Here is a 25,717-nt window from a genome sequence, read left to right on the forward strand (position 1 = left end):
GTGCTTCGGCTATTATTCGTAGCACTGCCTATTGTTGGCTTATAGACATGGTGTTAATATTGGTTTACCCTTAAAGATTCTTGTGGAGAAAGAGGAATAAAGAGGTTATTCTTAAAGAAAAGAGACCCACCACCACACTGACATAGTGTATTTGTCAAAATATATCACCATCACTATAAAAGCAACACTTCATAACCTACAATATAAAACATTTACAGGTTAACTACTGATGTGATGCGATAATCGTTCATTTGAGGTCACCAGAAGTGACCCAAGAACATATATTGTAGATAATCTAGAGCAAAGCATGTGGTACTACAAGTAATACTGATGTGTACAGCCTACATTGGCTACATTCATGCCTCACTAGAGCTTGACAGGTGGATAATGTTGTTGCTTCACACTGTGAATTGAAACTCTTCTCCACACCGCGCCTATGGGACTATATTAGATGCTCACTGGGCAGTTATTTATCTTTCTACAGGCTAAATGACCTCAGCTCTACGGCACCCTCCTCCTTCAGTTGGGGAACTTACACAGGTTGAAGTAAGGGGTTTGTGGCGAGACGGGGAAGGCAGGGGTTTGGGGGAAGACCTCACCGCCCATAACTGGTGGGGGGCTTATGGGACCCCCCTCCATCTCCTCAAAGGCCTCCCTGTAACTGTGCATATGTCCCTAGAGGAACAGAAGACAGGTCAATACACACACACACAAATAAACATGTACAATCATACATGTGTCTGCATGCACTTGCACACATATAAACAGAAACCAAACCCCCACAACTTATTGTCGATGTCATAAAATAACTTTTCTTGTGACAACAAATTCGTATGAAACAAAAAAAAGGCAAAAGTCATAAATCAAGATTTCAAGTCGGCTCAAAAATCCACAGATATATCATTTAGACAAAAAATTGGCAGTAGGAGGTAAGTCTACCTCCTTAGGCCGGCCCCCTGGGTTCAGAGCAATTGTATTGGCCAATTCTGGTGAAATACAGCGAATGGGAGAACGGACATGGGTGGGGCTCTCATCTTTCTCATGGGACTGTCCTTCACTTGTAGTCCGGCGTCGTCCTGGCGCTGAGTCTTCATCCAGGGCCATCTCTCGAGATTGGACACCTGCGAACCCCACCAACAACAACACGGTAACCTTTAGTCAGTACAGATCTCTTGCAAATAATAGTCACAAAGTGCTTCACAACAACTTAGGTGAAACTGCCAATGACCTTTTAAGACTGTTCTTTTTCTTATTAAAGTTGCAAAGGGCTTTGAAATCTAACAATTGAAGCCTGTTTGGAAGTGTTTACCACAAACAATGCACTCATTGAAACAGCCCTGATTTCCAGTAGCACATCAGAGAAATGCTACGAATTTATCCTCACATATGGTTAATGTGCTTTGGCTGCTAACACTCTGGATCGACCTCAAAGCAGGCTGTAAGCTCTTTTTCATCGAGTCACGTTTGATACCAAAAGCAGTATCTATAAAGCAAACAGGATTTGTGTAAAATTCTTTCGCTACCAGTGGCAGTGGTGGGAGAGTAAAGGACACTCTCACCAGTAGCTGGTCTTTGTAAATATGGATGTTTATTCGTTTAAACACCAAAGTCCTTTTATGTACTGAAATATCAAGGGCAAAAGAGAGGGCAAAATTTAATATAAAAATGGCTCACCCATACTCACCAATGACTTGCTAATCCTTAACCTTTTTCTGCAGGTCTCCTAATTGACTATGGCATTTTCATTAACGTGATCAAATAAAATATTTTTCTTTTTAACTCTGTTGTTCGATTAACTAGGACACTCTTGGCTCTCTGTGTTTGAAAAGTTATGACTCTGTGTTGAGCTGCTAGCAAGCAATGATGGGTTAACCAGGAGGGGGATGAGGTACCCCCAGCTGTACAAACAAGTCACACCTCTCCACAGAGACAGCCTTGCTGAGATATTATAGCTACAACTGCAGCTTCTTTCATTTCAAACTGTACTGCCACCATAAAAATGGCTTTTAAATGAAATAAAAACATTCATACGTTTTGTAAATCATGTGCATTTCAATTGGAATATACTTCAACAAAGAAAAAAATGGTTTGTGCTAAAACTGAAGGACCTCCAAAGCAGGCGGACATTTTGCGGCTACTGTGAAAAGGGGATAAATTGTCAAATTGAGCCCATTTGGTAGCCACATAAAACCGCTGAGCCATCCTGTTGACCTCCTGTAGTTCATCAACATAAAAATGTAGTACATAAACACGGAAAACAACAAATGTATGCAAACAGGGTGATCTAGGTTTAGTTTTTACACTTAACACACTAAAGAATTCCATTACATAAAGAGAGAGCAGCTGATCCAAGATCAGAGCCCTCCCTCCCTCTGTCATCCACATGAGACAGGTCCTCAGACCATCCCAGCTGTCTCCAAATCAGCCTGCATAGTCATACACAGCCCTGTTCCCATCCCACTGCAGTCCACCCCAGACGGGGGCGTGCAGAAACACACCCTGGTGTGAGACAACAGAGTGTTTCGGAAACCAGGCAACAGCTCGAGCAAAATATTTACCAGCTCTCTCTCCCGGTCATGGAGCAAGTGAGCCTCGTGGTATATCCACAGCTCCAAGCCACAGAACAAAGACCAATAGCTGCTCACACTGGTGCTTCCACATCTCCAGTGCCATCAATTCCTCCTCAGGGACTAGTGGGCACTGTGGCTGTTGAAGCCAGGCCCAAACCCACAATGCCAGTCATAAGAGAGCATGCTCATTTAAAGCAAGAGTTTGGCCACAACTTACACATTTTTCCTCTTAGCCCAATAGCAGCCAATCAGCCAAAACATGGGTAGCGTCTGAAGTTTGCTACTTTGGTGCACTGGATATATGAAGCTAATGCTGATAACAAGTAATGGAAGCTGACACATGACATTGTCTATGGATAAAAGAATGGACACAATTCAGGCTTCGAGGCTGTTACTATCAGCTACCTAACATGCTTTTATTCGTTTTACATCAGACACTCAGTGTCAGAAACCATTTATTCAATTCTGTTTGAGATGCATTTGACTGTTAGACACTATCTGAGATAAACAACTCTGCATGCTTTTGGTAGATATGTGATCATTTATGCATGCGCAAACAAAGTGTCTAAGTAAGCTGTTCGGTCACAACAAGCTGCCAGAACAGCTTCAAAGCACCTTGGCATGGATTGCAGTCTTTGCAGCTATACTGGTGGGATAGATCACCATTCCTCAAAATAGATATTCCCTCAGTAGGTGTTTTGATGATGCTGGTGAAGAGTGCATCAGTCCTAAATCTCCCATAGCTGTTTGACATCAGTTTGGTTGACAGATGACGTTCACTATTTTTAAACTCATCAAACAATTTAGTGTCCTCTATTGCCCAGAGGATGGTAGCACTCACATCTTAGAAGAGATTCGCATCAGGATGTAAATATTCCATCATAGGATAAAAGTCATTAATCAGAATATCCTTAAATTGATTGGCAGTGACACTTTCCTGTAAGGGAATGAGTGGACCCAGCAAAATGCCCATAACAGAGCCACTGGAGCTCCTCACTGTATGAGCAAGTATTCAGGCCTTTACTGTTCTCTTGGTTCTCTAAGCCACACATGCACTCGCCCAGTTGTGGAGAATATAGTGAACATCATGATTCATCTGACCATCACTTTTTTCCACATCACTGTAGACCAGTGCCTATGGTTTTTGCAGCACTCTCCCTTTGTGCATGTGCATTCATCTTTGGAATGAGGAGTTTATGTCCTTCATCCCTCTCAGTGCAGCTGTGGCCAGACTGTTCATGCTGACACAGTCTGATCGCATCCATTGACAGTTGCAGGTCATGCCCATTGACAGTTGCAGTCACCTGAGAAGCAGTTGCTCTTTTCATTACACATCACACTAATGCACTAGTGCATTGAATGTACACTTCAATGCATTTGTCAGGATGTTAACTGCTTTACTGTATCATGTAGTACACCCATCTGTAAGCACTCACTTTGTTTATTTATTTCATTTTTTTTTTTTGTCACCCATCTGTAGCTCCAGCAGGATGCTAAAGAAGGAAATTTTTGATATTAAACATGTCTAAATAGCTAGATTACGATTGCGGATTTTGGTAAGAGGAAAATTTTGTAAATCTCATCATTTAAATGGTTTCTGGCCACAAAATAGATGGATTAGGATAAGGTCGTCTCATGGTGTTACAAAGAGAGGGACTCCTAACAGTCAAAACAAAGTTGTACGTACAGCACCATCCATCTGCGGCCTATTCACAGTTCTGGAGGCCGTATCCAAGAGTGATGTCAAACACAAAGACCTTGGATTTATTGATCTGGGAGGAGAGGCCGGTGTTAGGACGGATCTGGATCCTGGCCTGTCAACGGGCCCTGGAAGAGTCGTCCCTCTTCAAGCCAGGACCAGAAACATGCAAAACAGACGGAATGACACAGCACTGCTCCACAGCTGTGCGTGTCAAACACTGTTACCGTTTCCTCGGCAACCGTGCAGGCCTAATGCGCTCAAGCTGGAGCAGTAGAGAAATCCCAAGGCCTTTTTTCCCTCTCATCTTCAACCAATCTGCAGAGGAGCCACAGGAGAGGAAAGGACAAAAGCTTTTTTTCCTTTTTCATTCACTTCTCTAGGCATAAAAGAGCTCACTCTTTCCCTGCAACAGAGAAATGTTATCTGGGATGAGGTCTAAGAGATCCTTAGCCTACTTTTAGGCTATTGTGGAGCCTCTGTTGAAGTTGATGTGAGTCGGAAGAGCTGAGCGGAAGCTGGCATCTGGCTGCTGTACAGTGAGGATAAAACGCAGTTCACGTCCTAGACATTTATTCCCTAATGGCAGATAAGGGCTGTACAGTGGTTCAGGGACCGAGTAGGATTTATTACGCTTTGTCCGCTCCTAAATGCTACAGCAGACGTGGAGGAGAGGCCCTGAAAGAATCCTGTGTCTCTACGCCTCCGTATTGTTCGGCTAGTTTGGCAAACTGTATCTTGTGACATGCACTCGGCGGACGCAGACAGAGTGGCCTTTGTCTGTGCACGTCTCACTCTTGTGAAACCTTCACTCAGCCACTAATACAAATGCAATTAGTTTGTTGGGGTCGTCAGCAAACCGCGAGACCCAAACGGGTGCAAACGCTTTGCACTCAGACTAACAGAAGGCAGGAAAGGCCAGAGTCAGTTCATGTCTTACAGAGCAGAGTTCATTTGAGGGGGAAGTTGGAGAGAAAATAAAGTGAAATTCCACACAAAGGAGGTGTTATGGATAAACATGGTTACAGAGAGAGAGAATAAAGCACTGCAAAAATGTATATCTTGGTAAGTGGAATCATCTTAAATCAGACGATATCTAATATGACATTATTGTAGGAGTATTATAAATGATTTGGCCTGACATTCTTTGGATGGCCCCCAAAAGATTATCTATAGATGTTCAAATTTTTAACACTGTCTGTTGAAACATAACAGTGTTAGAATTGGAGTTAGTTTTAGTACCACAGTTAAGTTAAACACCAGCATGAGGGTTAGATTTAGGTTTCGGGTTGAGGTTAGGGTTAAAAGATTAGGGTTAGGGCAGGTTCAGGAAAAGTAAGGTAAATTAAATAGATATTTAGCTGAATACAAGTTAAATGCAAGATGAGCATCTAGAGTAGGCTATCCAAATAAAGTTGACCAATTATTTACCTTTTTCTACATATTTTTTAGACAATTTTGCTGGTTTTAAGCTAAATTATCTGTCAACAGAATAAGACGTCATTGCTATGTGTGACCTGTCCAGGGTGTTTTCTGCCTTCCGCCCAATGAGCGCTGGGATAAGCTCCAGCACTCCCACAGCCCAGCATGATAAGCGGCTTAGATGATGAGCGAGTGAGTGATATAAGAATCAGTCCTGAGCACTGCATGTCAGAAATAAGATAATTTCTCTAGATAAAATGAAGTAAAAACTAAAAATAAGTTGAATAATCTCATATTATTTTTTACAACAATCTCAAAATGAGAAATATTAGATATATTGACTAGATTTAATATGTTCCACTTGCCATCACCTATTTTTTCGCAATGTGCAATAAGAGGTAGATATAGAGAGAGAAAGATTCAAAGAGAGTGACAGATGGAGAAATAGAGAAATGTGAAAAAAAGACGGAAAGAAAGAGAAAGAGAAAAATAGAGATATATGGCAGAAAGAGAAAAAGAGAGAGATGGAGAGTGAGACGGAAAGACAGAAAGAAACAAACAGACAGATAGAGACAGAGAGAGAGGGACCAACCAGAGAAGGAGAGAGAGCGGCGGCGGTGGTCAGGTTGAGGAGTTCGGTCAGATGGGTCAGTGAGTTGGCGGATGCGGGCAGTGTACTCTACACCAGGAGGGAGGGAAGGAGCACAGGGATGATGGAGGGCAGCAGGAGGTGACAAAGGAAGGTGGAGAGGAGGGTGGAGAGGAGGTGATGATAAGATGAGCAGTCCACATACAGGACGAATGAATACGGAAGGAGAAAGAGAGAAGAAAAAAAATCAATTTTTTGAAAAAAAAAAAGAAAATTAATGTTGTTCAAAGAAGAACTTTAACAATTTCCCAAATTATGGCATATTCCAAAGGATGTGATGTAAACAAAGTCATGCAGAGTGGTTTGATGTGAAATGGCTAACTGCTGAGAAATGTATCAACTAAGATTTGTTACAGTGGTGGCAATAGGAACCAGGGGTCATCATGTCTATTATACAAATAAAGATGTTTTTTGGATATTATCTCCAAATTATAGTAAAACAATGTCTTATGCATCAGGCAGCATATTCATAAAAATCCATACAACAACTTTGTGCGAAGGAGCTTTTAGAGGCATTAATCCATCAGGCGTCTGGTTCCTATCACCACTGGGAACTGTTTTGTCTAGGCAGGTTTCTTTAGAATGATGCATTTCACATCAAACCACTCTGAATAACTTTGTTTATATCTTAGCTATTTAAATTAAAAAAAAAATGGTTGAATTACCTTTTAACAATGGCCTGAAAAAAACAAGCCTAAAATCTAATCAGCCTAGTTTCCAGACAAAGAATAATGATCATCCTAGATAAGCATGGATCTCTTATTCATATGCAATCTAAGAGCAGAAAATCAAACAGTATTAAGCATTTTGGCCCTTCACTGTGGCATTGTTACTTAAAATCTGAAGAGGGTGGAGCTCAAAACCCCCATATTTTATTAATTCTAAAGCAATTCAGAAATAATCCAAGTGGTAAATCAAAAATGAGCGCTGGTATGTGCTTACCCTGCATTTGCCTTTAAGACAATCAGCTCTATCTGTGTGAACCTGCCTCAGACAACACGTGCAAGCAAAGTGTTCCCATAATCCCCAAAAGGGCCTAGTCTGATAAGGAGAACATGCTAAGTGCTCGCAAGGAACAGTGATCGAATGTGAGAAAAAATTGGAGAAGAAGCCCAAAAGAATCTGTCTCTCCTGCGGTCGCTTGCTTTTTACCAATATTTGTCTGTGTCAACAGAGGTCAAGGCATGCTAGTAAAAGAGAAATGTGGCAGTCTTATAAAGAGTCTTTCCTCTGTTAGGTTGGAGGCTTAGCGTAGCTGAGACAACTCTCTGCTTATGTTTGCCTGAGATGGGGCATGTATGGCTGGAGAGCCATTCCAGATGAAAGGGAAAACAGTTTTACTTATTAGGATCTCACCTCTGCAACCTCCATGATGCTCCTCAACACACGTCCCAGCTTCCCCTAACAGCCTGCAGTCAATATTTACAGCACTTTGTAAATACAGATGCAGTCTGATGGCTTCCATTCATTGCTAGAGACACCACTAGAGGGCAACTGTGTTCAGCCACAATAAATTCTCCATTCCTATCACTCAGTACGCAGCTTGTGACAGCCCTACTTTGTAGTAATGTATAGCTTCATACTTGAGGCTCCTAGACTCTGAAACTGAGACTCCTTATGCAGTTTGCTTTTCTTATCTTTGCCCAGTGAAGCAAACATTTGAACAGTCCTGGTCAATTACACTTGTGATAACTTTAAAGATTTGCATCTGGAATAAGCCTGGGAATAAGAAAAAGGCTATATTTGACTCAACTACCCTCACCGTGATCACATGAGACATCATGCAAATCTTAACAAATGCAAAATGCTTTAACCTTGGTTGACACTGTGACAAAACGCTCCTCAGAACTGGAAAGGACAAATAATGTTTGGCTTAAAGGATTAGTTCAGCAAAAACCCATGGAACATTTTACTGGAAGGTAACATTTGTAGGGCTTTATGACACCTACATGACTACTAACATTATATCTGAATCATACTGGTGTCAGCAGACATTTGCTTAAGAAAGATAGATATTGTACAGATGTTTAGATCTGACCGATATTTAATACTGAGACTTGATGACATAATAATTATACTCCAGAAGAAGGGAATGTTTAAGTAAGTAATGTTAGGCTATTGCATTAAAATTGCTAGTAAGAGCTGCGTATGTAATTCTAAAGAAATAAATGTTATATTCTTTCTATTGCTAATTTAGGTGCATTTTATACATTTTTATGTATTGGTATCAGCAGGTATGTACATGAGAAACATCAGATATCAGCATCATGGGCCCTCATATCACTTCATTCCTATATTCATCCACTTTTATAGATTTGTGTGTTACACAGCATTAGAAACCACATAAGCCCGAGCCAAGTGTTTGTTGATTTAGGCATGCAATTTGCACTATGCTAACTGGAGGAGTATAAGCTAACATTACTTGTTAGCTACAATAGCCTCTCAGCTCCAGTGCAAAACCAAATAAATACGATTTGGACAGTATGTCTTGGCTGGTTGATTGAGTTTGAAATAAGGGGGAAATAGTGTGAATTTGATTTCATGGCAAAACTATTTCTTTTACCTGCCCAGACCGAGCTTCTCAAAAGCAAGATGTGAACATCCTGCAAGCATTCAGTGATCCTTACTCTATTATCTCCAGCTGATTTTTTATGCTGCTTTGTTTAGAGGGGAACACGGGGCCCTGTTCAGCGCTTCAGAACCAGATTTTTTAAGCACTTCTCCAGATGCATTGTACGAGCGCTCTGTTCTGGCAGAGTGAGTGTGCGCGGCCACAGTGCAGGAACAAGGCCTGATAGCAGAGCTGGAGCCAGCGACACTTTACACAATGCTCTCTTTGTGATCTCACTCAGCTCATGTCAGCACCAACGCACAAACACAGAAGAAAGACACGGCTGTGTGTGCCTCTGAAGTCCAGTTATCCAATCTATGCATGCTCCCTAAAAAAGCTGGGTAGCTAAGAAAAGACAGGAAGCATTTGTCTTTGATTTGCTTCCTTTGATTCCACCTTTTGCCTCACACTCTGTTATGGGGTTTGACAAACTCATTCATGGAGTGAAGAGGCAGAACGAATATCTCTCGCCCTAAGTTCACATTAGCAGGCGACAGAGTGAAAAGTGACCAGTCATTGCCTGTAGGTGAAGAAGATTTGCAGGTGCAATTCAGTGATGAGTGACAAATACAGTTGAGATTTTCTCAGTTTCATGCAAATGAATTGTGATACGGGGACGCAACAATCTCAATCATTGGCTCCAACAAATTCCTCAAAACAATCACAAAGACCCCAAACAGAAGAGAAGCATATACACTTGTAAATTTATAATGTCCATATATAGAAGACTTTTTTGTCAGAAGCTGGACAGAGTGCACATCAACGTGTGTCATTAAGATTTGGGGTGACTGACTTGTTGCCTCATAATGCGAACATACAGTTAGAGGCTGCCCTTATCACTGGTCAAATCAAATGTAATTCATTATGTAACTGTCATTTGTTATGCAATGCTGTAACCATATTTAAGTAGCATAACAAATTGACAGTAATAATTGCAGCATGGAAGATTAAAACAGGTTTCAGCTTGCCTGCCACACGGTGGGCTACCAGCCCCTCCAGGTTGTAGTTGCTGTCCTCAGGTTCGGTCTCTCTGGGCAGTGGGGAGGATGAAGAGGAATAGCTCCGGTGCGGGACAGTATGTGAGTCTGACTCCAGTGGATCAGGGGACTGAGAGACTGTGCTAGCAGGATATGTATTGAGGGGCTTCAGCTGCAGACCGCCAACCATAGGGGAGGGCCCAGAGGATTGGAGTGGAATAGGACCATCCTGTTCAGCAGCTGAAAGGGGGTATGCATCAGATCTCTGAAGGCTGACCACCTGCTGTGGTGCTTCTGTGAACTGGGGCTGCACCGGAGATGGAGTTTGCTGAAATGGAACGTTCCTTTGCTGCACCTGGTTGAATCCTGCTGGAAAGGTTCCCGAATGGGCATGTATGGCCACATCAGCCTGATAGGAGGGCCGAGCCTGCGTCTGAGCGAAGGATGGCTGGGTAGTGACCACCACCCCATCGCCGGATGGAGCACTGTAAGACTTTGGCACCTGGGTGTTATTACTAAGGGCCGGGTCCAGGTCCATCATCAGCAGGTTCAGAGTCTCGATGGACTGCTCGATTTCTCGCTGTGAAGCGGCTTGGGGAAACTCGGGCAGGCTGTGGGTCTGCAGTGCTGGGCCGAAATGAATGCCGTCTGTCACTGGCTCCTCTGGGACACCATACTGCTGCCATACATTGAGCCCCCTCTGGACAGCATCCCTGCTACTGGTGGTGCGGGCAGGGGCTTTGGGCATAGACTTCAGCTCAAAGTCTTTGCTGGGTGTGGCACCGAATGACTGCGAGCGGTAAATGCTACCATTCTGGCTAGCATAGCTGCTGGACAGGGGTCCAGAGTCACCCACTTGATCCTGAGTGGAGCCAGGGAGGAATGTCACAGGTTCTGGGGTTTTCTCTTGTATGCCCTTCTCCAGATAGGGTGCGTCCTGACCATTTATGACAGTCTCAGGTTGGTAGTAGAGATCAGCAGGTGTGGCCCGGCCTTCGAACGAAGAGGACAGTGTCCCCAGACTGTCCACACTATTGCCCTCTTGGCTGTTGGGCAGCTCATCATCCAAGATGTCAGTCTCCCTGTCCATGTTGCTATGTCCATTCACATGGACCTGAGCCGGGACCAGGTGAAGAACTCCACCTCCTCCCCCTCCTCCGCCTCCCCCGCCTCCCCCAGGGCCACTTGCGTATCCCGGCCGGTGCATGGGAGCCTCCAAGCCACTAAGCAGCTGGTCTAGCTCCTGCTTCTCCTCAGGGCTGAGGGGCTGGGGGGCCGGCGGCTGGCTTACTGGTGCCGGCTGTTGGTTGGCTTCATCCGTGCGGTCAGTTTTGATGGAGGCGGTTGAATTGCCCGAGTCACTGCTCACAGACAAGGCGTGGTCAACAGGGGGCAGGGCGTGCTCAACCGCAGCTGGGAGGCCGTTGGCTGTAGCGTCCAGAGACTCCTTCTTTCGGACTTTTGCGTACAGGCTGCCGTCCAGTGGACCCTGTGTGTGAATGACGTCTGCGGGAAAAACAGAAACAAAGTGTTGTCTGTTACTAGTCCTTAGATGTTTGTTCAACAGCCAACTGCATCAGCATCTGTTTGAATCTTTCTAAATTGTTTTACACCAAAGGAAAGGAAAGTGAAGCAATGGCATACAGCAGTAAAATTAGAGAAGCTTGTTTTGTAAGCCTTTAAATGTTTAAGTACTAATCACAAACATGTGTTTTGTGTGTGTTTACGCACAAAAACACCTGCATCCAACTAATGCTGCATGACTGTGCGCTGGTGCAAGACTATTACGTAATCTACAACAGGAGACAAAAAGTGATGCTGAGTCACAGAGTATCGCTATGCACCAAAAGCTGATGAATTACTTTGTTTATCCTACTGAATGTTAAACAAAAGGAACTGGAGACCAACTGGAAAATAATGCGTTAATCGACTGTATTACAGTTCTACTTCATGCTATTATGAACCCCTCCCTCCATAAAGACACCCACACACATGCAAACCCACCCTTGGGTAAGATTCAACGACAGCTTCCCAAGAGAGCTACGAGGCTTCTTATCCAAAGCTCTGACTCACCCGTGGAAAAATAGCCTCACAAGTAAAGGTTGGAGGCATTTCCTGCCTTCTTGGAACCAAGGAATCACTGCTTACACCCTCACACACACACTTTTTGGCTTGGGCAGCTGGGAAGTCTATTTGTCTGCAGCTCTGACAATGATGGTTTTGTTTTCTTGTGGTTGAGTTTTGTCACAACACATTATGTTGGACACTGACCTTCCCAAACCACTGAGCCACTGCTTGCTCTGCAGTATCAACTTTTACTTTGCTTCATTTAGTGGGGCTATTGAGAAATTACTTCTCTTTTTCAAGGCCACCCTCAGTTTCCCATTGTGCCAAGACAGAATTTGAACAAACAGCTTCATAGTTGCTAATTTGTGACTCTAAACACTGAAATTGCTGCCTTCTGTCCTGAAGCTAAACTCACTATATGTGAATGTGGCACTTGTTCATCCCAGAGACTGAAATATGTGCATAACTAAGAGACATTTACTCATCCACAGGCTGCAAAGTATTGGTGTGTGTGCGTTAAAGAGACCAAACATCACTGATTCAGTTAGAGCCAGCATGGAACACCTATGCTAGATTTCCCATGATGCTTTAATGCAGGGTATTTGAGACTCAGATCTGATGACATGGCTGAGAACACTGTGCTGCTGAAAACTTCAGCACAAGGCAATACAAGTTAAGCTGTAGGCTGTACTGAGCTATTTTAAAGTTAATGTAAGAACAGTAAGTAGGGGAGAGAAAGACTTAATGCATGTTGTTTTTTTTACTAAATATTTTGTATAATATTTGAGCATGACTTTTTATACAAGCAAGTATCTGATGCAAATTAAATGTAAACTTTGCTACCAGCACCTGCTATTCTGAACAGTCCAGCCAAAAGTGATCTGAGTGCAAATGTTACAACTTGCCCATAGGTGGGGATTATTGTAACAGATTGAGAGGCTAGTTGTAACAGTCAGTAAAAAGTCTGGTAAAGTGATGCAATCACAATTTATTAAATACAATTACATGTAACATGTTGTTTGAACCAAATGAGCTTTCCATCATATCACTTTATTTGTTTATTTAATAGAGGCAATACACATTTATCAACATCATTTCATAAAGTAAATCTGCCACATGTAGCCATATGGTTGATTTTGGTCATTAATTCCAGCCTAAAATATATAAAATATAAAATATATATAAAAATATATATGCATCAAAATAAATATTATTAGCAAAAAAAAAGACTGTGTCAAAAACTGCTAAATTTATTTTATCTAAAGCAGTACACACACACACACACACACATACATATATATATATATATATATATATATATATACATCTAAAAATGTAATTGTTTTGAATTTACTTGGGAGGATATGGACCTCTCTTGTTTAGATAGGCTTAGTTGTAACACTGTAACACTAACCCAGCCATGTGGAGGCTCTTCTAAATAACAGTCAGTTATTTACATGCTTCAAAATAGTGCTATATTACAGGCGTGAAGAGGGCATTTAAAATAGAATTAATAAATTCTGTGACGTATACATGCAATTCACTAATTAAAAAAATACTAATTGGAAAAACAAAAATACTTCCATGGGTGTTCAAAGTGAATCTCGAGAAATGTCTGGCTGATTATCAAAATTTGCAGATGAGGTTGCTCTAGGAATACAAGAAGATGACCAAAAGCATGTTGCCAGCCAGTATCCTGCAACTCACATATTAGCACCCAAAATATCAGGAGACGGCATTAAAGCAGGAAGTTGTTTATTTATTCATGCTTTCCAGTTCTGTTATAGCCAAAAACACAGGATCAATAATGGCTCAGCCATTGTTTTTTGTTTTTTCCAAACCTTTTATTTCAAAAATGATCACCAAGTGAACATGCTGATGGTTAAAATGACTCACTATTAGGACAATGCGAGTGAATGACGCTTTTTCCCTCTTACCAAGCCTCATCTTTCTCTTTTCATATTAGATAGATGGCTTGAGTCGACCTAGCAGCCTCTTGGTTGTTCTTGGCTCTCTGAGTCATGACCTCTGCCCTGGGCTATTTAGGCATTTGACCTAGTAGGGTCAGAATTTGATCAAAATACATAAGCTGATGTCTGTCAAGCCTCTTCAAAAAGAGCTGCAAACTGAGAAAGTCTTATAAATGCAATTTAAGCAAATAGGAATGTACTGCAAAGTAATACAGTAAAACATATAATTCCTGATTTAAGTAATGGAAAAAAAAAACAAAACACAACACATTTACTGGCTCACTTATCAATTCAATGGCTCCCATTACAATTCAATTCTGGATCATTACAATGGAATACAGATGGCATCTACTGTGTACAATTGTGTATTTTTCCTTTGGATTTTTTTTTTCTTTTTCCAAACACTGATCATTTCTAGTTACTACAAGCACTCTTTTCACAACAGCACCTCTAGTTTGCATAGGATACACCACATAGTGCACAGTGTTCTTACCGAAGTACTGCTTGGGAGCATTTCAGATGTGCTTTAAAGGGACGGGCCAAACACACTGGCTCAAAGGCGTGAGTTAGCTTCGTTTCAATCAGACCAGGCTTAACGCCAGCACTTCCCTTTAATAGCCAGACCTGGAAAAAGTGAGTTTTCCCCCCATCGTCCAACACTGGCTGCTGTTTCACCAGAAAGTCCCCAGTTTTGTTGAGGCTTTCCAGAATTGTAGAGAAGCAGAGACGCTCAGCTCAGCGACAACGCTCAAAGCAACTTCACACATAACTCCATCCTAATTAAAACTTAAACCGTGACATTTGCCTCAGTGGGATCAGACAGACTAAAGAGTTCTCATGTTTTATTTACACCTAAAAACACCCTTATGACTCAATGGTGTCATGTGAAGACCTGATGTGGTCATTAGCCTCCAGACTCTTCATGACAGCCGGCTTTACAAATGTAAGGAGACACACCTCTCTGTTGAAAAAGGAACCGCCTTCTATTTCAGCGTGCGTTTTTATCACCTGCTTATGAGCTCCAGCGATCCACCATGGTTACCATATTACGCTCAACATCCTCCCTTCCCCACTCATCACTCGTATAAATAGCTAACACATGGCAGCACTCGTATAAATATCTAACACGGTAAAGTGCTCTGAAAGGGTGTTATTATTTAAAGTTCCAAATACTTAAGGAAAACAGAGGAGCTGATCGACCCTCCCTACCTGTCGTAGCGTCCCGGTCCACAAGCTCCACTGCAATTGTCAGAGTGTATTGAAGAGTTGCAGTTTTTCTTCTGCTCCCTTTTCTTCTGCTAGCTGAACATTAGCGAGTTGTGGAGGGGGAGCAGGCTTGGCTCACACTCCTCCTACTACTGCCACAAAACTCATTCTGACAGAGTCTGACCAAAACGTTCTCTAAAGGATGACCCGTCTCTCTCTCACTCTCCCTCTCTCTCTCTCTGCGTCCTCTAACCCTGCTGAGATGGGCGTGATTTTATCCTCTCCCAGCTGAGCGATGCCTAACACTGTGACATCACAGGGCCTTTTTCTGTCTGTCCACGCTCTTCTCTGACACTCACATACTCAGATCCTCTCACAGACTCACTCTCATCTGTGTGTGACAACCTATATCACCCTTTGACACCCATAATCACAGGAGGAGGACTCGCAGGCTCAAATTAAACTGCATGCAGAGTCAAAGACCACCCTTCAGTTATTTAATTTCCAGTCAAAACAGCCAAGTACAAATTTATTTTCAGCATCAGAAAAAAGTCCAAAACATATATTTAACAGAAAATTACCCTGAAGCATCGACAGCTAAATATTATATAAAACTTTTTAGCTTTTGTTCAGTGTCCAACTTTTGCCTTTATTACAGCTTGAAAGAGACTTGCTTTCAATTTTCCAAAGAAATCTGCAGGGATATTTTTCCACACCTCAAAGTTCAGTCTTAGAAGTTGGTTGCATTTTCTGATTCTCACAACCCAAGTAACCCCAAACACATTCAATGTTGGGCTCTGGAGTGGCCTGTCCATTTGAGAATGCCATCAGTTTCTTTGTCTGATTTGCTTTTTTAATTTCCTTTTCTCAGTAACAGCTCCAGTTTTAGAAATTGTTTTTTTCCCACATGCTTTCCTTTGACTTTCCCCTTCCTTATGCAGGTGCATTATCTTATATCTAACTTCCTTAGAAATACTTCCTGAAAAATAAGTAACTTGTACTTAATGGCCATTTGCACAGTAAATTAAATAAATTAGCCTTCCTCAGACATTTACACTGTGTAACCAAACTGGCTACCAATACCTAGGTATTCCTGAGAATGGGATGAGTTGCCCCCTGAGTGATGAGTGTAGAGAAGCGAAAGTGAAACAAAACAAATACTATATAATAATATATAATATATATAATAATAAATCTCATCTCTAACAAGGACACAAGTGTTACAGATGCAAAGCACCAAATGCTATTTTAGTGCTAATAGCTCCCCCTTGGAAACAATTTTCAGCCTACAAAACATGAGTGAGTGAATCAATGGATGCAATATAAGGCATCATGATATCAAATAGCCAAGACTTTCCAAGCTATCAGAATTAGGAATAAAAAAATAAATGGGACAAACCCTAGGAGGCCCTCTACCTCATTCTCAACGATGAGCAAAAGTGAAAATAGTGTTACTCTACTTCCATATAACATGCAGCACAGAGCCAGTCATGCCGCAGTACATACGCTCGAGCTTAGAGCAGCGTGAATGTTTGCAGGACCCTCCACCCTTCACAGTATGGAAAAGTTCATACCACCCAACCGTGTTGCAAAAATTAACAGGAGCTTTCCATGACATACACATCTCTCAGCAAAGGAGCGGGAGGGAAAAGAAAATAACTTACAATCGAAAAGGACTAAAAGCAAACAGGAGTCGTTTACACTGAGGCCACTGTCTATGTGTGTATGCTATCTGATTTGAGCAGTGACATGTCCCAGGTCAGCACATTGCACTGGCAGACAATCACAATGTTTTCCTTGTAGCGCAGAATTCAGCTATGCAAACAGCTTATTGATCAGAGGTATGAGAAACGTCTAGCTGAACTCCGATACAAGAACAGTGAAGACTGAGCTCCAATTAAAGACCACACGCAATTCAGCAGCTTCACTTCGGTCTCAAACTCACCCAAAACACCATACTTTCCTGCTGTATCCCTGCACAAAGCACAAGCTGATTCATCTAATTTAAGGCTTCACGGATGAACATGTAGTTAAGGCAAGTGTTCTTTTGCTGTGCTACAATAAAAACATCTAGTGTTGGGAGTTGAGAAACACTGTGCTAGATTACATTTGATTTCATAACATGAGCTTATGAGGATAAAGGTAGGGGATAAAGTTGTGGGTGCCTGGTCATAGGTAAAGTTCCTGATGACTGCTTTATGTAAGAATGGAGCCATGGAAGGTAATGATTTCCAGGGGAGTTCCATGGCATTAAGCTCAGTGTTGGTTTAAGAGGGTAAAAGAAGTGTGCTATTTTGAACATGGTATAAGAAACCTTGGCTTCAGTCATAATAATGATTTACAAGCACAGTGGGGGAGCTCGCTGTGTGTGTGCATGGAAGTGGGGTATGTGATTTATTCTGTTTGTTCCTTATCCGAACCTCTTAATAGCCAGCAGGTGAAACAGTATCTGCTTTCACATTTCATTGATGTCCACTCGTGGTGAGTCAATGGCTGAACCATTAAAGCACCCTTGATCCCAAACACCAAGGCTCAGGTAGGTCTCAAGGACCCAGCGCTGGCTCTCGACCAAACTAGATCAGCACAATGTCCTGTTTGCTGAGTGTATATTTCTCAGCATAATGCAATTTAGAAGTCAGCAAGACAATGAGAAAAAAAATCACTCTCCACTCACTGACCACTTAGAAATACTTACCATACAGGTCCACCTTGCTAGTGGAAGTTAGAGACTGTTAACCATCAATAATGTGTTAGCCATCCTCTAGCTCCTAATTAATGCTCAGTTTTTGACCAAAAACATGGCTGGATATTTTGTGTGGTGGACCATTCACAACCATCAATGTGTTTAAAAACCTCAGCAATGCTGCTGCTTCTGAAAACCTGTCTCGTCTCCAGGCTTTTTATTTTAATGTTCTGTTTTGAAAAATTTGGTTCTGAAAAGGTACAAATATGTACTTTTCCAGAGAGAAAAACTTATTTAAGGTACACAACTGGACCTTAAAACCACTGTTATACCTTTGAGAGAACATTTACATAGTTTGTACATTGATGAATGAAAAATGTACCTGCACTGAATCTTTATTTCTAACAATGTATAAGGACCCTTATAAAACGACCAGTAAGTCAAGGTGTGCCAAATAGTGTCAATGATGAAAATGCAGTCTCTGTTCTTCATATACTGACATTATAGCACAAAATATGTTAGAACTTGATTGGACCAAACTATTTATGTCAAATTTGGTCAGGTTGGGACAAGTTTGTGTCGGGCTTGGGTCCAGCTCAGATTACGTTTGGATTCCCATGGTCCGCCTTCCTTCTACTCTGAACAGATTTTATTCTGCATCTTCCCCTGCTTTAGTTCCTCTCTCTACTTTATTCTGCACCTTAATCTGGCATGCTGGCGTTACTCACTTATGTTGTTGACAGACTTTAGCACCATGTCCATGAGGCCCACGCTTGTGAATTGATGGGAAATGGGAAATAAAATACGGAATGGGAAATTGCATATATATATATATATATATATATATATATATATATATATATATATATATATATATATATATATAGCATTTCTTGATCAGCTGGTTATTTTATTATGTCATATTTTTTCAGTATTTTTTAGATTACTTGCTAATCTAAAGACAGGTATTATTGTTGCTATGCAGTAATTTAACTGCCACTATCATTAGAATTGTGAAGTTTTATTTCGCACTTTGACTGGTGATAGGCTGATTCGATGTGTGTTTTCAGGCTGTATGAGGGTTTGGACCAAACTTTTAGCCCCAGTTAAAGCATAAATGACATGCAACCAGCAAAATACTTATTAAAACATTATTGCTGTGGTGTCCCAACTGTTTGATGATGGCCTCATGTGAACTGTAAGAGTGCAGACATCTGAGTAACCTGGAAATTCTGCTCTCTGCATGACATCTCCTCACACACGCAGAGGTATACAAGCCCCACTGCAGGAGTGCACAGGCTAATATTTTGTGACTAAGAGGGCAAACAGCTGTTAAAAAGGGGTAATTATTATTGTGTCCGTGGTGGGTAAGATGTCAAGACTGCCAATGGGTCCCTTGATGGATGTTTGTGATGAGGTTAAACGAGTCGTTACACCATTGCATTGACACTGAGCCGATTTACAGAGTTTATATGTCACTGGTCATCAGTAAAATCTGCAAAATGAAAAAGTAACTGAAACTTTAGCTGTGAGCCTGACCCTGAGTGAACCTCTAGATGGCCCCAAATATCTTAAAAAATGAATTAATTGAAAAAAAAGGAAAATTAATGCAATGGTGGTTTTGAAATGCTCTAGAGAAACATAAACCCAAAATGTTCAAAGAATAAATTGGCCTAAACCTGAACTTTCAAAGACATAAGTACAAAAGGAAGACAGAGAATAGTGTAAAATTACAGGGATTATAGACAATGAGCATTGAGAATTGAGTCCAGTCTGAATGTCAGGAGGGCGTGTATGTGTGTCTGTCAGAAATAGCCCAGTACACTGTAAATAGGGACGACGGTATGTTATATGAGAAACGTGCCAACGCACAAGAATGAAAAACAGTGTCTACTGAGAAGCAACACACAGTACAGTCACCTCCAGCACCTGCCCCCAGCCACTAAAAGCACAGACAGCACTCAAAGGCAAGGCCATTCATGCCTTCAATCAATGCACTCAGTTACTATTGCTGGATATCTACTCATGTTGACACTAGCATGTACTGAATAAGAAACATACTTCATAATTAATATGCAGAGCTATAAAGGGCAAGATAAACCCTACAGTTTGTGAAGTCCAGGTACTCAACGTTTTACTGGTCAACAGTTGGTTGAGTGTACATGCACAGGCTTTAAAGAATAGTTAGAGTGTATACTCGATTAAAATGGAAGCTCCAGCTCCTTCGGTTTGTGTGAAAGGCAAACAGTGCTGAACTCTAGGATGGTAGTTTTGACTGTAATGTTGTTTGATTCGCAAAGCCAGATACAGCTGTCATGACTGAGGAAGCTAAATCAGTATGAATAAATAAACATTTGTTCATACTGTAGCCCTTTTCCACATATAGTAAATAAGTTTACTTTTGTTAAATGTACTAAAAGTCACGCATGTGCACCAAGCTAGCTACCTAAGAGTGTTTGTAGTTTAATATTATTTGCTAACCAAATTTGCTAGTTAAATCGATTAGCCATATTAGGAATGAAGACGAGCTGTCAGTTGTTTGAGAAGCATTTCAAATCTGACTGGATGGGACTGAAGACTTGGTAGTAAAGTTAGCATATAGCACCTTGATAGAGAACTAGGAAGAGAAAGAGAGACAGTGCAAGTACAAAGAAAACATGCATGTGCATAAATGTACACAATGAAAGTGTGAATGTGAACAACTTTTACAGTTCTATTCTAGATTCTATATAATTTAGCTGATGATTTTCATGTAGTGTAAAGACTTGTTGAGCAGCATTGAAGTTCTGACATGGCTCTGGAGCAGGTGGAGCAGACTTCAAAAGGGGGGTAAATTGCTGTCCATGCACACGCTGGCTCTTCTGTCTGCTCCACCTGCTGTAAGAGCAGCTCTTAAGCACAGCACATTAAATATGCATTAAAGATGTTTTGGAGCGTGCACTTTTACAGAAGGCCATGAAAGTGGATATAAGAAATGAGCCTTCATCCTCCGGTGGGATATGATGTATGTGGCTGCATCATCAGATCTGAGAAGGCTCTTTGTGTTCGTAGAACAGAATGAAAAAAATGCAAATGGCATCAGTAAATCCGCCCCGTTCTGCATTCCCATTAGCCATTTTTACAAAGGTCAATTGCCACTTTTAGGAGTAACATTTCAGAGTGGGCTGACAAAAAATCTCATGACTCAGTGGATATGTCTGTAGCATATACTAACATAAAATATTAATAACTGCACTGCATAAACAAGACATGTGTTTCATGGAAGCAGCCATCCAACATACACCAACTCTGCCAATCTAAAGCCGTCCTACACTAAATAGCACATTAATAGCACACTGACGACACTGTTGTGCCAATCAGATATCCTTGCTGAGTCTAGCAGAGACTCAACTCTTTGCACACAGCACTCCACGTGACTAAAGCACGAGGCTATTCATGGCTAACGTTTCATTAGCATTGACGTAGAGTCTCAGGAAAAGCAATCAACCTCCACTCTGAGTGCTGGGAAAAGATGGGGTCTGCAGGGAACAACTCTTTGATCACCATATAGTGGCCAGATACGGTCTGGGAGAAGACTTGTCCATTTCTCTCACAGAGTGCATGCAGACGCATCAGATCACAAAACTTGCTTTAGCACACCCACTTCAACTCAGAAAGGAGTAGTCAGAGCAGGGAAGACTTCAAAATATGCAGGGCAGTGGTCCTCCAGGCCCAAGGTTCAATTCAGTTGCTAGGCGGGGCAACAGACTTCCTCTGAATGTTGCATAAGAAAAAATGCTCAGCTCCAATAACTCCAGGGGTACTACAACTTGACATCTCTCTTCTCTTATTCAAGCCACCTCAATGACCCCAGAGTAAAAGCAGGTAAAAGAATTTAGTGACGACTGAATTGTTATGTCAATGGAACAGTTAAGTTCAGAAGAAGCCAATGTGTTCCACAGACTATCTGCAGTACAACTGGCTCTCTTTCCCTAAAATGATTATTTCCCCATTTGCTTATGCAACCAAATGTCTCCACTGAAATATCCCATTCTTTCAAGCAACTGAGAGCAATTAATGGAAGCAATTAAAACAAAATAGTTTGGGGACAAACTCTTAGTGAAGCTGGCAGACAATAACAGAATGAGTGATTACTGGGTCACTATCGAAATGAGCAGGACATCAGAGTGCTGAGCAGCAAGTGATTCAGCAGTTGTTTTGTCCCAGGACCAAATCACTTAACTTCCTACAGCAAACCAAAAATTCCCAAATGTATTTTTTGACTACAAAGTAAATGCTAAAACAATGACGCAGTCTCTGGCACTGCGGATAGATTTCAACTAACTTCAACATATTCCAGACACACCATGTACCACATGTGGCCACTAGTGGCTTGCAATAATATGCAGGAAAGGAGAAGATAACACCAGCCGCACGTTTGTATTAGGAGCAGCGATTAGTTAAGGAATCTCCTGTGGTCTACTCTAGCAGAGCTAATGGGAGAACAGTGGACAGAGCCAAAGGCACGGTCTTGTAAATATCAACACCATCACCATCTGTCACAGGTCAGCGAGAGCTATTTAGGGTGACTATCTGACCCATGCTGAGGCATGCATACAGACCTGGAGAATGTAAAGGAAACGAGACAATCGTGTCTTATAAACACAGAAGAGTGGGTCCTGAGTAGATGTTAAACGAGACCTCCTGCTACTCCTCCTCGTCCTCCTGTCCTCCACCTACGCTCACACGTTACAGACATACAACCTAGGCTGAGGAGAAACGTATGGACAACAGCTGGAGGAACAGAGTGATCGCAAAAGTAAAGGTCAGCCAAGCATGGAACCTTCAATGGTTTCCCCAGCAGGATGAGCCAAAGAGCCTTTATGAGTGCTAGAAAGATCTCCTTTTTCCAAAGTGTATACTGGCTTACAAAGACGTCTCAGCTCAGAAAGTCCATGTCCAGTGGAACACAACAGCCCAATAAAGCAAGAACACTTAACAAATAAGCCTCTGTGCCTATTATATAGCAAAGAGGAGACTCAAAAGTCAAGCTTTTAGTCAGGGCCTTTCATAAGATCAGCTTGAGAGTTACGCAACTCTCACTGTCTGAGTTTGGACCCAAAGCACTTTAATCCCTAAAGCCAGAATAAGAATAAGATTGAAATCCTCCTCATTTGTGTATACACAGCAGTCCAATCTGCTCTGTTCTCTGCAATGGAATGCGTACACATCAGAGCACCAGCTCTAAAACGCCTGTATCATGGTTTGTGTACACTGCCAGACAGCTACACAAAGCAAAGCATGTCTGGGACAGGGCAGATGGTTTTTGCTAGTAACAGAAAGAGTGATATAGAGAAGACAGTGATGTGTTCTGCACTGCACCAGTGCCAAACTCAAAGCCAAGCAGTATGGGAAAAGGAAATGTCCCTAGTTGATACAGGTACACACTCCTGTCTACCAGTCTATAAATAAGAGTGAAGGATGTATTATGATGTTAATACCACAAGAGGCTGTGATATGAGCATTAATCATCTTCTCACTGACATGTTTCTTCCTTACCAATTTTCTCTTCCATGTTAGTTGCAGCCTGTTCATACTTTCTGTTTGGATGAGTTGTGGCTGTAACTGTTGTACATGCAATACTGTGTAAAGGTGACAGACCACCATTCAACTGTTTAATTTCCAGTCAAAATGGCCATTAGGTACAAGATGTTTTGACATGTTCAGGAGATATTTCTGAGAAGATCAGATATAAGATAATCCACTTAAATAAGGAAAGACAAATGAAAATAAGATAAAAGATAAGTTTCAAAACTTAGATCATGAGAAGAGAAAAAAGGCTAATAACTTCTAAAACTGAACTTTCTTTTAGAAACTGAAAGCAAGTCCTCAGAAAAGAATAGATGCTGTAATAAAGTAATGAATGATATTATATTTAGTTGCTGAGACTTCTGCATTATTTTCTATTAAACATTTGTATTCTGCTTTTTTCCTGACACTAAAATAACAAATATCCTTTATTACTGGCCAATCTGACTGTATATTAACACACACAATACTGTAGCACAATACTGCACAATACTGTAGCGACCAATCCATGTCAGAATTTGAACTTGAGTTCGCAGTAGGAAAAAAAAAAACTAGAACTACCTCCAGAACTACCTGTGCAACTTGCCCCCATTTAATTTAACTGACACATTAGTCATGATCTCTTTACATCCGTCCATCCAATGCCAGCCAATCACAATCCTACCTTGATTGATAGTGAAGGGGCTGGATGAAGTTGCTAGGTCTGCATGGAGGAAAAAAATTAATTTGGTGGTGACTCATTGTTTTTTATTTGGAGATTTCTTGCCATCTGGACTGACGATACAGAATAAAACGATGTTTTGTGTATGGCTTTCCTGGTCATGATTGAATTGATTTAAGGAAAAAGCCTAATTTATTTAAACAACATCGTTTAAAACAACACCACCGAGCCTTATATGAGGAGTGCATGAATGTAGACAGAGGGTGATTGCAGATATTCCTCAGACCCAGTCCCAGTCCTGCCACTGCAGTCCCAGTCCTGCCAAGAAATCTTCTGCATATGGCACAAACTGGTGACGATTGCCACTGCTGTGTCTATAAAACTACCATAAAACTGGACAGACCACACACGTCAACAAACAGCCTTCAAGGGGTCACGTCCATTGGAAGAAAATGCAAAATGTGCCTCTCTGGTGTCATGTGTTAACAGGTGGAGGCAGTAAAAATTTGGTACTATGCTGACAGACCCGTCTCTTTGTGGGAATGCCTGTTAAAACGTCGCTAGCTCAGAGTCTGTCTGGCCCACACAAGGCCCCTCAAACTCAACAATACAGCCCGTTGAAAGGGTTAACAAGCCTTTTAGTGACTAGGCTATTACATATTGTTTATTAACCATTCAGAAGAATTGAAACTGGGTGGATGATTGAGAGCTCCTGCTGCCAGCTATAAGAGGGGTTAATTGGAGCCAGTTCTAGTGTGGACATATTTATTTATGTAAGAACTGCTCTTTCACACACTGAACCACACAAAATACAGCATAATGGCTCCCTACAAAGCACAGCTGCACTTCAACATGTAGCACAAACATTGTGGTGCCCAAACGGCCAAAAGCAGAGTGGAGGCCGAAGAAAGCTACATTTAAAGATGCGTTAACCACATTCAATCTAACCATATGAAAATCAGTTTTGCCTGTGAGAGCATGGAAAATATTTACCGCTGAGTGGCTTCTCAGCTGTGGCATGAAGCTGTTAGAGCAGAAATGAGCCGATGATTATGTAATTATACAGCTGAAACTGCAGCCGAAAAAATCCTGGATAAACACACAAGACTAAATGCAGCACCTAAAACTGTCAAATTACCACTAATCTACACAAAGTCATTAAGTCTGATTGGGTAACACTGTGAAAAGCTGCGAATCAACAGAAATAAAAGCTGCTCTCCGTGAGGCACAAGGACATTTTAAAACACCTATTATGTACTCAACGCTTTCTGTGTGAGCTATGTGAGGCAAACCATGTTATCAATATCACCTCATGCATGTACTGTAAACTGGAAACCAAAAGAAAAAGTTCATAAAGTTCATCAAAGTTCAAGGCCTACCTGAGACCAGACAGCATCCCCTGGTTTAAACCCTCTCCAGTGCTGCCCTTCAGAACAGAGCTTTTGTTTGTCCCTAAGGACCAGCAGCTCATTGGTTCTGATCTGAGCAGCTGAACTCTAAGTATGTGCGTAGTGAACAGAAGCTATGCTCTGCGTCACTCCCCCTCTAGTGACAGACAACAGAGGGCTTTGGTGTCTGGAGAGGCTGGAGGAGTTGCCTGTGGCTCTCCCACTGCCTCTGTCAGCGTCCCCATC

General features: G+C 41.7%; 1 protein-coding gene across 8 annotated transcripts in view; it reads right to left on the bottom strand.

The window, feature by feature from the left end:
• The window catches only part of tns1b (tensin 1b), a 229,136-nt gene that overhangs the window by 22,329 nt on the left and 181,090 nt on the right, over window positions 1-25,717 (bottom strand). For all 8 annotated transcript variants that reach the window (XM_036569578.1, XM_036569561.1, XM_036569569.1 and 5 more), the window contains 4 exons: window positions 9,920-11,434; window positions 6,284-6,370; window positions 940-1,121; window positions 537-675 (listed from right to left, as the gene is read on the bottom strand). In XM_036569578.1, coding sequence (XP_036425471.1) covers window positions 537-675; window positions 940-1,121; window positions 6,284-6,370; window positions 9,920-11,434 — 1,923 coding nt within the window. The remainder of the gene's footprint in view (window positions 1-536; window positions 676-939; window positions 1,122-6,283; window positions 6,371-9,919; window positions 11,435-25,717) is intronic.

The sequence above is a fragment of the Colossoma macropomum genome, unplaced genomic scaffold (genome assembly GCF_904425465.1).
Source record: "Colossoma macropomum unplaced genomic scaffold, Colossoma_macropomum, whole genome shotgun sequence".
NCBI lineage: Eukaryota > Metazoa > Chordata > Actinopteri > Characiformes > Serrasalmidae > Colossoma > Colossoma macropomum.